The 14,943-nt window shown below is 35.7% G+C and overlaps 1 protein-coding gene across 5 annotated transcripts in view; it reads right to left on the bottom strand.

Moving 5' to 3' along the window:
- Nucleotides 1-8,074: 8,074 nt before the first annotated feature.
- The window catches only part of Mindy3 (MINDY lysine 48 deubiquitinase 3), a 65,199-nt gene continuing 58,330 nt past the window's right edge, over nt 8,075-14,943 (bottom strand). For 4 of the 5 annotated variants that reach the window (XM_074056597.1, XM_074056598.1, XM_074056600.1 and 1 more), the window contains 2 exons: nt 11,561-11,632; nt 8,075-9,022 (listed from right to left, as the gene is read on the bottom strand). In XM_074056597.1, coding sequence (XP_073912698.1) covers nt 8,873-9,022; nt 11,561-11,632 — 222 coding nt within the window. In that variant the 3' untranslated portion in view covers nt 8,075-8,872. Of the gene's footprint in view, nt 9,023-10,500; nt 10,629-11,560; nt 11,633-14,943 lie in introns of all 5 variants that reach the window. The other variant, XR_012442155.1, reaches the window with a different exon arrangement.

The following is a 14,943-nucleotide window of genomic DNA, read 5'->3' as shown; positions in this document are numbered from 1 at the left end:
GTCAAATTTCTCATTCCTATGTTTTGAAAAATTCCTGGCTAGAAAAATTCATTCAACAAACATCTTATTGATTTCTCACTGTGTATTAAACACTGGAGATAAAGTAGTAGACAAAACAAGCAAAAAAAATCCTTGTGTTCATTGGGCCTACATTGTAGTACAAAATATAGATAATAAAATAATAAGAGTATCATTTAGCTTTAAATGATGTCAATCTGAGAAAAAAATGATAGGGTTGAGGTTATATGACATTTGTAGGTTGCCTGCTGTCATCACTGTATCTCCTTCAGGGTTGAGGAGAAACCCCTCCCTGGGATAGGCTGAACCCATGGAAGACGGAAAACGGAACCATACTATGGTTCCTAAGTACAGGCTTAGCTTACAACTTCTCACACCTTACTGGTCAAAGCAAAGCATATGAACACTCCTGATTGGGCAGGAAATCAAGGAATTCAGGACATCGATATATACTCTATCACAATTAGTAGAATATGTTGAATATAGATAAGGGGCTGAGTCAAAAATAAAGAAGAAAATGGGAAAAGGAAGTGCTGGGGATCTGAGTAGGAGTTAAAATTTAAATAGCATAGGAAAGGGTGGACTTCTTTGGAAGGTGACATTTAAGAAAGATCCAAAAGAGGTAAGGGGACATATTTTTCAATTTTCCGTAGCTATGGAAAAATATCTAAGGTGGGTAATGTATGAAGAAGAGATTTATTTAACTCGCAGTTCAAGGAGTGGCACTAGCATTAACTTGGATCTTGTGCAGATCTTGTGCAGACCTTATGGTGGATTCTATCACAATGGCGAGAAACCAGAGTGGAGAGGGGCCATGTTGCTCTTTTATAACACTCCCACATTATGTAGTTCTCCTGAGAACCACATTAATTTCTCCCAAGGGTGGTGCCCCCAGTGACTTAATCACCTTGCACAAGACTCCACATCTTAGGGACCCTACCATCTCTCAATATCACACCACTCTGAGAACCACACTTTCAACGCATAAACCCTTAGAGGACAAATCACATTGGAACCATTACAGGGGGTGAGTTTGAAGAAGCAGGACAGCAGGCCCAAAGGTCCTAGGTCAGGAGTTGCCTGGTGAACTGAAGACCAGCAAAGAGGCCAGTTCCCTCTGGAAAACATAAATGCTTTTGTGGGTTATTTACCAACAATAAGATGAGAGAAAATGGGAGTGGGTGAGTGGAGGTAGACCATGCATAAGACAACCTTGGGAGGGTTTTGAATAAGAGAGGTCCATGTTCTAACTTGCATTTTAATAGGATCATTCTGCTGCTGAGTGACAAATAGCTTGTGATGGGTTTATGCAATAACCCAGGTGAGAAAGGATGGTGACAGAACAGAAGCAGCAAGATGGTGGGAAATGGTTGGATTGTGGGTACATTTTTATTAGCTTATTTTAATTTTACAAATGGCTTTCAGTGTGATATTTTCATTATACATGTATTCTACTTTGATTATATTCACTCTATTACTTTCTTATTACCCCACCCCTTTTAAAAACAATTTTAATGGGTTTCATTATTTTATATTCATACATGCATATAATGTACTTTGGTCATATTGTGGATATATTTTGAAGGTAGAGTTGACAGGCACTTGTGATGGTTTAATTATGGGATGAAGACAGAGAAAGGAGAGAGACAGAGAGAGAGAGAGAGAGAGAGAGAGAGAGAGAGAGAGAGAGAGAGATATTAAGAATGACTTTAAAGTTCCTTAACTTTCAGTTTAGTTATAGTTATTATTATCAATTTAGTCTGAAGCTTCAGTTTCAAACTCAATGTCAAACTTTCCTGCCTCCATTTCTCACTCTCCCTGAACTAGTACATCTTCAATGGGATCTTGACTACTAGGACTGGCATGATGGAAGTGCTTGGAATGTGTCCAAGAAACCTTCTCCATATCCTACTGCATCTTGGCCTCCAGTGTGCTGGGGTGAGAAGAGAGGAAGGAAAAGTCACAGATGTGCCCTTGTTTCTGTGACTGGCAAGTCTTGCAGTCCTATCCTGGATGGTTGTCTTGTCTATCCTGGCCGATAGGGAGTTATTATGGATTGTTGACTGAATCCAAAATGCTTTTCTCTCCAGGGTATACCTGAGAGAGATCTTTACACTTCTACACAGCTTGCCTCCTGCACAGTTGCCTAGTGCATGAACTCCTGCTGGGCTGCTGTCCTAGCTGAGCCACCTAGAGAGAGCTCAGGTGTGGCTACTCCCCCTCATGACCATGAAAGTAGAAACAGAGCTGCTTCACTGCCTGCTGCTCTGGCTCTAGTTCTCTTCCTTCTTGTTCAGTAGGGTAGATCAATATATCCCCGTGTTTGTTGTGTGAGGGTCTCTCTCACTGAGAAAGCGTGGGAGGAATGGTAATAATATTAGTCCCTCCGCCACCCAAGGCCTGTTAGTGTAGCCTTGGTCTAGGCTCAGAGATAGGCAGGTGCTTCCTGAAGGCTTCTCTTGGAGTCCCTACTCTGCTACTCACTAGTGTGTGACCTTGATTCTTAAGCTCCAGTTTTTACTTTTTCATTTGTGCAGCAAGGGAATAACATGAATTCTACCAAGTGCCCTGTGACTCTTTCTGGATGACCCTCCCTTGCCTTCTGTTTGGAAACTCCCCCATCTTAAATTTTTTCCATTTGGGACTGTCTGATTTTGGCTCTTAACTACCCTCCCTCTTGCCTGTTCTGGATATGATACATGTTCCTTTTAAAAATATGAATAGGGTGTTTGCATTTGACCTCCTCCCACTCTTGTTCCACAGCCTTTTCCTGAAACAGGTAGGCACCAGACACACTCATTCTGATCTCAGCTCCTAAATGCAAGAGACCATGCTCAGCCCCACACATACTCCTGTGCAAAATTCTAAAACCCCTCTGCAATCAAACCAAAGTTTTGATCCCTCAAGGTTGGATTCGCTATTAGGAGAGAGACAGCCCCCTTTTCACCTAAAGCCATCTTTCTTCTCTCATTGTCAGAAATTTTGACCTAATTTTGCAACCTATCCTGCCTCAGATTTCACTAATGAAGATTAATCTGGGTCACTCAATATCATTGTTTTTTGGAGTATGGGACACTAGCCAGTTGAATCTTTGTATGTTACCTCCTTTTATATTATGCTTTCATCCAGGGTTATACTAGACACTGCATTTCCTGAAGACAAATGGGGAAAACTCTTACAACTCCAGAGTTTGAGAAAAAAAGACTCAATTCAATTTCCCTTACTCAGTGTGTGAAGATTATAACTGATGACAAATGGGTTTTATATTGAATAACAGTTCAGTACACCACTACTGAGTCACAATTTTGTCTCATAAACTGTTACCAGAACTACAGCTATAAATAAGATCTGGTTGTTGCTCTTGAAAACTCCAAACTTACTGCAGTGATATTAGCACTGCCAGTGAGGTAGTCACAAACTGGAGTCCAAGCATCTGCTGAAAACTGTTGTCCTATCGGCCCTGTTCCCTAAAAAGTTGGATTATTTGAGAGCTTGAATATTATAATATAGTAATTATTTTTGGCTAATATAAAATATATTTGTTTGTATACCATCTCATTTAGAGAGGTAGCATTTTTCCCCTACACCTTATAGTTGGGATGAGAGGTCTCATAGTTCTGATGAGAGGTATTAAATGTTTCATTGACTAGAATAAGATGATTTGATAATGATTGTAACACTCACTACTGCTTACTTTGAGCCAGAAAATTCAAGCATAATATTTAGAAAGCTCTCAACTCATTTTTGCAGGTGAAGAGAACAAACAGAAACCAAGTAACTTGTCCAAGGATATGAGGCTGGTGAGTGTAGGTCCCCTGCCTCAGACATTTTCGCAATACTAATTGCTGGCTCCAACCTCTCGTGAAAAAATGCTGCTCAGTTCACTGGATTTGGGGGCTGCCATAGGGGAAAAAAGAGTACTTGCTTTCTTAGAACTATAAAAATGAATAGATCAAAAGTGTGACAGTAAGTAAATGAGACCATAGACGAAATAAAGCAAATAAAAGAAACACTATTTTCTTTTCCTTTCTCAGAGTGCTATGGTTTTGACATGACATTTCCCCTATTAAAATATATGCATTTATAGTCAAAATGTTTTAATTCCATGAGACAGCTGGAAATTGTTCACATTTTCTTTTTCACTCAAAGTACTTGTTTAGAATTAGTCAGTTGATTTAATATGTGACATCAGTTAGTGCAAACAAGAAAAAGAGGGCAATTGACAGGGAACAAAATATCATTGCATAACGTAAGCACTGTGTTAACAGAATGAGCCAGTGCAATTCATGAGAAATGGTTAGTTTTAGCTTGATTCGGAACTCAGTAAAAAAATATATGTACCACCAATCTTACACACACAGAAACTCCTTTTCATGCTTACAAAATTTCTGAGAATTATATAATCTGACATGACAAATTCTATCATACATGGCAGTACACTATGTTGGTACTTTTTCTTCAATTAAATTGCTGCTGTAAACTGCATACTGCAGTTACAAATTGTATCTTATGTATCTTAGGTAGGTCTAAGTACCAGCAAAATCATATTCAAGTCAAACTCTACATTATAAATTTTGCATGTGGATAAAATAAGAAAAAAATCATCATGAACAAAATGACAAAAAAATAATACTTATTGTTATACTCTTGAGCTGGTGCAAATTTGGTGTGCAGTTAGAAGTGTCTTTTACCTACATATGGCAGGCCCTGTGTTTTCTCCATTTTATCTTCCTCATGAGGAAAAGGCAAGTAGAGAGAACGGACATTTGTTGTTCATTTAATGTTAGAATGCTTTATGTTTAATATCTTATTTAGTACATACAGAAATGTTCAACAAATTCTTGTGGATTAGCATACTGTTTTAAAGGACTTGGAATTTATTATTATTTTTTTTTGGGGGCAAGAAAAAAGATGTATTTGGAAAACTAGCAAATTAAAGAAGATAGAGGTTTTTGGCGGGCACCAAGGTAGTTACAAATCTCGGCGCTCTGTTTTTCTAAGACACAGGCTGCTGTTAGCTGCAGGTCACTGGATGTTCTGGGTTCTGTAAATCGAAAGAAAAGTTACAGAAAGTTATATGACTCATGTCTTTTTTGTTCCTCTTCTCAGGAGTAGTTAATTCTGCAGTTAATTATTAGGATACAAAAAGGCATGTTTTCCCTGGAGAACAGGAGATAGCAAACAGCTACTTTTCCCTGGTGAACTAAGAGAGAGAGAGAAAAGCAACTTTCCTCCAGAGGAAGGGGGTGATAAACTCACTGGAGAACAGTCTTTAAGTGGCTTCAGTTGGGGGGTGTCTTCTACAGCAAAACCAGTGGGAATAAACTCCAAGCAAGTGGAGCTGGCGGGGTTAGGGTTTACTTATCTCATCCCCTGGTACTACTACCATCAAAAACTACATGTTTCCACAGCTTCACCATGAAGGCGACCTTCTCAAATGCCATCGTTGTTCTTCTTGCCATCTTCATGTGGACTGCTTTTGCAATTGGTGAGTTACAAATCTTTCCTGTACCCATATATTCTGCAGTAGATTCAGATTATGTGAAAGGACTTGGAATTTAAATTGACCAAATGAATACTGGGAGCAAGTAGTCAGGGGTGAGACCAGTCCTTGCCTTCATCATGCTGTGTTGTGCCAAGTTGTCAGTTCTTTGATGGTGTGTGTAACACTAACTGCTCTCAGGACTTGTCACTAACATGGTTCATAGGTGTTCAGAGGACAACTATAAGAGCTGCTTCAAGTCTCTTGCCCATTTTCAAATCTGGTTGTCCTTTTGTTTTTGATTGGCAGTAGTTCTTTATATATTCTGAATAGGGTGTATATTATGCATATATACACACATAGATCTGTATCACACGTTTATATGTGATGCGGGTATCTTTTTCTAGTTTTTGTATTACCTTTGTGCATCCCCCTCTTCCACCTTGAGACAAGGTCTCAAGGCTGTCCAGGCTGTCCTGGAACTCAAGATCCTCCCCTGTGCTAAGATTACAAGTATGTGCCACCATGCCCAGCTGCATTCTCTTAACTGCTTTTTGATGAACCCAAGTTTTATTAAAAAATGTCCAATTTATCAATCTTATGATTAATGTTTTGGTATTTGCTTTTCAAGAAATATTTTACTATTATAAGTCACAAAACTATGGCCCCATTCTTACCTCTAGAAGGGCATAGTTTTACGTTTCACATTAGGTCTGTTGTTCATTTCAAATTAATTTTTGCATATGAAGTGAGATACGATTTAAGGCTCATGTTCAAAAACATACTGATTGATAAGCACTAAACTATCCTTCTATTTAAATACAATTAAGTAGTAGAGCCTTTATTGTCAGTCAGACGTGTTTGTGAGCCTGTTTTCAACCTAAAGGTTGAGCACCTGAAATCTAAACTACTCCAAATTCCAAACTTTTGAACATCATGATACAAGTAGAAAATTGCATACCGTGGAAATTTCTTTCCAATTGTTTACATATTTTTGTCACAAATGATAAAGAATATCAAAATTATTGAAAATATTGTACAAAATTACCTTCAGCTTTGAATGCAAATTATGTATGAACATAAATGCATTTGTTCAGACTTGGGTGTCATCCCAAGTCTGAATATGCAAATATTCCCAAATCTGAAACACATCTGGTCCCAATCATTTCAGACAAGACATGATCAATTTGTATTTTGTTCTATTAGTCTATCCTTACACTTAATACCAAATTTAATTATTGTAGCTTCAGAAAATATTTTGAAATCTGGACACATAAAATTTGTTTTTCTACTTCAGTGTTATCTTGGCTACTATTACTTCCATTTTTAAGGAAAAAAAAGTTTGGGCTATTTTTGAGATGAAACCTAGATTTCTAATTTCTGAATTCTCTACTTTTCTAATTATTTAAAGCTATACGTTTCTTTTCAAGTACTGCTTTAATATAAATTGTAATTTTTGCTATGTCGCATTTTCATTATCATTCGGTGAAAAGTATGTTTTAATTCTCATTGCAATTCCTGTGTGTCAATTTCTAAACTTTTGGAATGTTCTAGACTTGCTTTATCCTCCATCATATAATCTATTGCACATATTATAATCTAAGTGTCCCACATGCATGTGAAAACATGTATCTGTAGTTTTTGGTGTAGTGTCTACACTTGGCAACAAGATCAAGCTAAGGTTCCAGTCATGCCTGTCAGTCACATGGGTAAGATGATTCCAGCCCTGGCCTGAGTGTCTCAGCTGGGCCTCCAGACCAAGAAGCATGCAAGCCATCACCCCACTGTGCCACTTAAACATCTGTGAAGACATTATTTTCACAAGAATATATTAAAAATATAAAGACCACTTTATGCCATGAAGTCTTGGGCTGGTTTGTTGTAATAGTAACAGGTCCTACAATAGTAAGAGGACCATACTATTTTGTAGGGTAAGTGATTACAAGATCTACGCTTTTTCACAATTCCTATGGAATTTAGGACTAGAGTTCTTTGAGAAATTAATTATTGCATAATGGGTCTCACAGACATTTGAAGGCAGCTAAAATTAGGCCAAAAAATTCTGACATTGTACAGCTGGAACACTAGCAATATCATATGCTTAGAACAGGGTATCACCAAAAGTTACACAGAAAATCTTGTGCCACTTTCTTCCTATGTTCAGATCTACTTTACTGTATTTTAACTGTGTGTTTGTGCAAGAATGAAACAGAAATAAAAATCCAATGATTCACAGGAAATACACTATAGAAGGAAAAGTTCACTTCTGAAATGTATAATTACTTCACAGGTAAAGGAAAGAAACTACTTCTGCTTATTCATATTCCAAGTTGCTGGGCAGCAAAGTAATTGGAATAAAGTAAATACCTTCTTAGAGTGAACAGAATGAGGCTTCCGTGGCTTTAGCCTCACAGGTCCTTGCACTTCTGGCTGTGTGAATTAGCAGAGGTCTCATGTAAGCCTCTGGTTTGGTCTCTTAGTCAAGGTTGTCTCTGAGTCCATTAGGAATTTTTCTAGTCTGTTCTGTTTAAGAGCATTTGTTTGAGTCACTGATGTAAAAATGCAAGGACAGTGTTAAAGAAAAAAGAGACTTTATTTAGGCTATCAACTAGAATCATAATAAATAATGCAATATACTAATGTAATAACAGATGTTCCCATGCATTTATCACATTTATAAATATACAAGAAAGCTGGCTTGCAGGGCTGTTGGAGCAAATTTGGAAAAGTGTTTTTGGCAATATGGTGAAAGTTAACAGTGTTAAGACTATCAAACAGATTCTCTTTTCTATTATTTTAAAAAATACATCCCCTATATAGTTATTAATAAATGGGAAGTTTCCATATAGGTTCACTTTTTTGTAAACATGCTGGGGTGGATCAAAGAACGGGGATGGATAATTTATTATTTACCAGTATTTCTAATGGAAAACAAATTTTAGAAAAGAAATAACAAAAATATGGAATCTCATTTATTGTAAGTTAGAATCACTCAAATAGTATGGGCCCAAATGAAATAAAACCCCCAAACAGAAGTTTATAAATAGTGACTTTAATTCTTTTCTAAAAATGCTACATACTATTATGATGCTTGTAATTTGATAAATGGCCAATTATCTGTCTGTTAAGTAACAAACTTTGATTAAAGCTTAATTTTGCTAGTTAATTTCACATAAGGGTTAAAATAGGGTAACCTTTAACATAAAGCTTTAAAACAAATAACTTAAACATATCTTAAACACTAATGTGTTTTTAATTGTTATTTACAGCTTATCAGTGGTGCCAGTGTTTAGCTTAATTTAGCCATTTGCCAGTCATGAATTCCCCTTTCAACATCTGTTACTACAATCTTCCTTATAAACAGTAGGCAAATCAATTTAGTGAAGGAGAGCGATCTGTGGTCCAGAGTAATTCAATACATGGCCATTTGGTTTGGAGACAGCGTTTAATGGGAGTGTCATCCGTCTGTAGCATAGTATCTTCAAAACCCATAACCACTGCAGTCCCTTCCACGTACATTACCTGTTGGGAAAGAAAAAGTCACTAAAGTCAATTAATATTCTTATAGGCTAGCAAATAAGGAATTACATGTGATTTCATGTGGAGCTTCACATGTAAATTTGTTTTGACAGAAATTATGAAGAATATCTGTTTACAGACAAAACAATCATACAAATTTTAATTGCTAGCTAACCAGTGAGTACATGTGAATCACAAAACAGAAACTGTTTCTGATAAAAAGAAAGTCAGTCTTTGGATGATACATACCCTTCAAGGAAGCTAATTACTGGATATATATAATTGATGTAATTCCTACTACTGTGATACTATGGCATCCACATGACCCCTCATGAGATGGAAGCCACAGGACAAATACAGTAATATGCTATGAATTTATGGACTGACTTTCCAGACTTGAAGACAATTTGCTGTCATATATTAAATATTTCTGAAATGCAGTTCATGAGTATATGTTATACAGCATGAAAAATGGAGAAAAATAAATCAAAAGGATGCAAAGACAGAAACAAAAATCAAGTAGTAGAAAGAGGTTGATAAACCAACCTAACCAATACTTTATATGCAGGGGCAATTACCATATTAAATATGAACTGGCAGTTAGATACTGGAAAATATTTACTTTGGTTTCATTGATTTAAAAGCAAATACTTAGAAGGATTTATGACAGAACATACCAACAAAAGCCCTTACTCATTACCAAGGGCTCACACTGTGTACATTAAATAACTTTTTTTTTTTTTTTGCACTGAGAGATTCCAACTCTATATAATTTAAAAGGAATGGATATAGACTGCCTTCTTCCAATGTATGTATAATTACCTTTTACACATTCAATGGCTGACAAACATATGATTTAATTATATTCTTCCAATATAAAAACCATAAGCTATTTGAGTGAGGAGTCAAAACAATCAACATTTAGATATAGCAACAGAGCATGTTTTATTACTAGGTCAGAAAATTTGGTTTCATAAATCTTATTTTTTAGAAAGGTCTAAAGACATTCTTTAATGTGAAATAAGTTGATAATGAAATAAACTTACTATTACAACTATGACTCCCACTTTTCACTTACTCAAAGCAAAAGTGCTTCTCTTTGAAAAGTTGTCTACAAGGACTGTAACTCAAGTTATTTTGCTTGAGAAGACAGGTCCTAGAACTTCAGTAGCTCCCAGCATTAAAGCAGAAGTGCCAGCACAGTCCTGAGCTGTCTCTGGTGCCTCGGACGGCTTTTTGCCGCCTGGCTCAGGCTCAGCTCTGCTTCTTTGGATGTTCTCAACAGTCCTGTACTATGCCCTCTATCACATTTCTAGCTCCTTAGTGACTTCACCACATTATACTTCTGCAACTTAATGACACACAAGCGTTGCTTTACAGTTGTTATATACTACTGCCATGTTAACAGTCCATCTGTTTTGATTTCTGATCTTTGTGTTAGTAGGTCAGACACCTGTCACAAGCATGATTCGAAAACTTACTATAGCGTGGCCAAGCAGACCAAGGACAGGATTGGGAATCAGGAACTCAGTTCCAATCCCTGCTCTGTCAATGACTTGCTGTGTGACTCTGGATAAGTCACTTAATCTCCCTGTCTCAGAGGCCTCATCTGTAAAATATGGATAATATTTGACTGACTACCTTGCAGGGATTGTGTAACTATTTAGTGACTATAAAGTACCTATTACAAAGCTCTGCAAAACCTCAAAGTCTAGATGAAGCACTCATCAACACACATTAAGAAATAGCATCCAAGTGTTCTTATTGATAATTTATGTTCTCTCCTTCTCTCTCTCTCTCTCTATATATATCAATAAATTATTGGACCTAATAAATTTTCTCATTTATATTTTGTTATGAAAATAAAAGTAAATTTTATTCTTTTAGTTTTGACTTAACTAAAACTATGTATCTAATTTCATAATGTTCTATTTTCTGGAGCCTTTCTCCAATTTAGACACTTATGAAACCAGCATGTACAGATCAAATGAAACAGGAATGGTAAGCACTATTCCTTCTAATGTTAGTTATAGCTACTATGACTGTTACTTGAATAAATGCAAACATAATAGACATACCACATGTCTTACTTCATAAGATGGTGTGAAACTTGAGATAAAGCAGAGTATTTACTCCAATTCCAAGTAAATTTTCAGTAAAAACTAGTCATCATGGTTATTTTAATCCTTTAAAATATTTTTTCTCAAAAATCTCACTGTGACCTCTTTCTGCATTTAAATGGATCAGTAAAAATTTTCAATGGGTTAACCATAAATGCTGATTTGGAAATACATACACAGCCCAAGGTAACACTATAGATGCAGATGTAGTTGTTTTGTTACAGTGAAACTATTGCTCCATAATCTAATGTAGGCAGAGTACTACATATTAGTCAAACTGAATATGACCAATACTAAAACATGTTGTGGTAGAAAAGAGATTCCTGAGATAACCTTGGTAGGTAGCAACTGTAGGGGAATCCGACATTGTTATATACTTGTATATGTATTTAAAGACAGACTAATATGTGAATTCTCATACCTTTTCATTGTAATTTGATTGCTTCAGTCCATTGTAGTGGTAGACAGTAAATGATTCTGGACCACTGGAGCCCTATTATAAATAGATTACTATTAAAACTGTGTATCTTTATATAAGGCAATTTCTAATTAGCAGTGAAAATGAAATCCAAGTTTCTTAAATCCTCATCCTTTCATTAGGAATCATTTGAAAAAGCAAAATACTTGTATAAAGTTAACAACCAGAAAACCCAAAAGCTGAAAGTTGCTTCTGGAGAAGAGACTAGAAATAAGGACCTGCTGATAAGATCTCTGAATTCATTATATACTTAACTATATGTATGTACTACTTTCAGGTTTTAAAGGACAAGTTTCTAAAACACAAAAAATATTTCCTAAAACACATTTCTGCCTTCTCTTTTTGTAAATAATTTGTTCCTAATAAATATGGAAGAACAGAAGTACCACTTTTACTCAGATCACAAATATATATGAATTTGGTCTACACTATTGAATTAGGAGTTTCCATGAAAAATATTGTCAACTGTTAATCGGTGAAAAGAGCAAAGTGAAAACATATAGTGCTTAAAGAAACCTTAATAACACTCAATAAAGGATAGATGAAAAATCACTATCAGAGTAAATTTGCAGAAAAGACTATGCCATTCTCACTATCTTAACCTTGGTTTTCAATTTCTTAACCATCCAAGTTCTATTCTCCTAACCTAGCATTCAAGGACACTGACTGTACAGCCCCACTGAAGGTTCCTGGATCCCAGGAATTACAGAAAGTCTTCTGTATCTAACCTCTTTTTCTTCCTGGCCATTTCTGATGTACTCAAGGATGGACATGAGACCAGGCTGAGCCAGAGTCCCTCATTAGGAATTGTTCCAGTTGGAACTAAGGGCAGCAAGCTCCTAGAGAACGATGGAGAGAATGTAGCCACTTTACAGAGGAGGGAGATGAAGTCTCCAGGCAGCGCTCAAGGCCTCTGTTCAGTCTTTGAGGCTCCTAGAGCCACCTCCCCTTCTTGGTGCTTGCTTCTGCAATTCCTTTGAGTTGTGCCTTCTCATTTATGTGTTTTCCCCTAAGTGGGAATTCAGGCTGGTATTCGGTGATGTTCAGTGATTTGCAATCAAGAATTCTAAAATAATATGGGACTTAATCTACCTTTTCATTCTTATCTACTACTACTCAACTTTCTGAATTCTCTGCTTTAGTCAAGTATACGTCTCATTTTCATAGGAAAAGATCTTTTTTTGGCCTTTTGTACAGCCATGATCTTTTTACTCCTTTCTAAAATACCTCTTCTTCTTCCTCCTTTCTCATTTGCAAGACCTGGTTCAAATCTTACTTTCTCTGTAAAGCTTTTCCTGAACATATTTAGTTGGTTTATTTCTTTGGAAGCTTTATAAATAAAAGTTGTATGAATAATTAAAGAATAAATCATATACTACTTTGTATCATCTAGTCTATTATTTTGAAAGACTTTAAATTTTTAACTTTTCAACTTTTGTGCTCCCAACTAAAATCTAAGCTCTTTTATATTCTTGTAAACCACTCAAAATACACCAAATAGAAAAGTTTCATCTTTTCCTTAATTGTATACATAAGCCAATGCAATTTGTTACTCAGAAGAGTTATTTGGGTCTTGGTTCTCAGAACTTAAGTTAAAAATAAGCAATTTATGATAATTTAATATAATTTATATTCTCTAGCTCCAGTAAAATTGACATAAAATATAGAAACATCTATAAAAGGCAGTGTTTAGACTCTGGGATTACACAGACCTATGTCAGGCTCTTAGACAAACTACTTAATAGTTGTATGACTAAGCAGTTTTCTTAAATTCTCTAATCCCCCTTTTCCTCATTGCCAAAAATGGGGAAATAATAGCACTTAATTTATAAGGCACATAGTGCCCTGTACATAGTATGTATTTAATAAATCACAGCTTCTTCTATTATTATAAATAAATTGCCTTGAAAAGTTTATGAATATTCCCACTTCCCTGATCAGCTTCTGCTCATAGTAAGGAAATGCTCTTCTGTTTGAACTATTTGAAGCATTTGTAAAGATTACTGAAGTTAGATAAATATTTTCCTAGCTGGTTGTCTTTCTTGACTCCAGTTTTGCAACTTTATTCCATTTATTCCTTGCTAATTAAATAAATGTTTACTGAGTAACCATTATGTTGATCTGTTAGGTACAAAGTAGTACTATGAATAACAGCGAAAATGAGTGACAAAGTCACTATACATGGTTTGATAACAGAGATGGAGGTCATTAGTACTGCAGGCCACAATCATAAATGATCTGTGTCACAGGGGATCTGAGCTCTTGCAAGATGTGAAGAAGTAAGGATGGGACAGGTTCTCCCTTGAGGCAGTTGTTCCCAAACTTATATTCCATCAGAATCATTTGGAGGGCTTTTAAACCAGACTTGCTAAGCCCCACCGCCTAAGTTCTTAATTCACTAGATCTGGGGAGAAACTTAAGAATTTGCATATCAAACAAATTCTTAGAGACCACACTTTGAGAACCCTTTGCTCTACAGGAGATGCATAATAGGGTTACAGGCTCTAAGTAAGGAAAGAGCATGAACCATACTGGAGCAATGAAACAAACTAGGCTCAGATGGAGAGTCTGTTCAGAATAGCAGGGAAATAAACCAACAGTAAGAGAAACTAAAAGGGAATAAGCAGTACAACCAAATGAAAAGTCTGCTTTATGCAAAAAACAGAAAGGAAATGGAGCCCTCTTTTATTACCTCAAGGAATGCTACAATTAAAGTATCAATTTCTTAAACTAATAAGTTGTTATAATAATTATAAGCATCATTAACTTACACTAAATTAACTAAATATAAAATATGTACTTCCAAAAGAATTGTCTCAGTTTGTACAAGCCCCTTTCAAAATATTCCCAAAATTTAAAAAAAAGAAAAACCCTCAGGACTATTATTCCATTTAAAATTAAGAAATCAATTATTTCTATCAAATGTTCTGATAGAAGACTTCTTGGAATAAAATTAAGAGTAAAATTAATATTATTGCTTCCTAAAGCACCACATTAGATTCAAAGAACTTTAAAAAAAACCCCTAATAGTTGGAATGTGGACAAATAGGATACTATAATCCAAGAGTATCCTTCCAATAATGCCAGAAAATAAAATGAACTTATATTTTTCATGAGGCATTTACCAACATTTAAAGAAGTGCAACTGCTTACTGTGATATCCTCAGCTGCTTTTTGAGTTTTACCTTTTTACTCTTTACTCATAATAACTGTAAAGTCTAGATAAAGGTTTAGGAAATATGTGCCCCTTTTTAACTCGTGAGACTGAATGCCAATAATACTGTCTACTCTGTTGAAGATAATTTCAATCAGATATCAAATTAACA

Source organism: Castor canadensis, chromosome 15, assembly GCF_047511655.1.
Source record: "Castor canadensis chromosome 15, mCasCan1.hap1v2, whole genome shotgun sequence".
NCBI classification, from domain to species: Eukaryota; Metazoa; Chordata; class Mammalia; order Rodentia; family Castoridae; genus Castor; species Castor canadensis.
The sequence above is the reverse complement of the archived record's forward strand: the minus strand, read 5'-3'. Positions and strand labels throughout refer to the sequence as shown.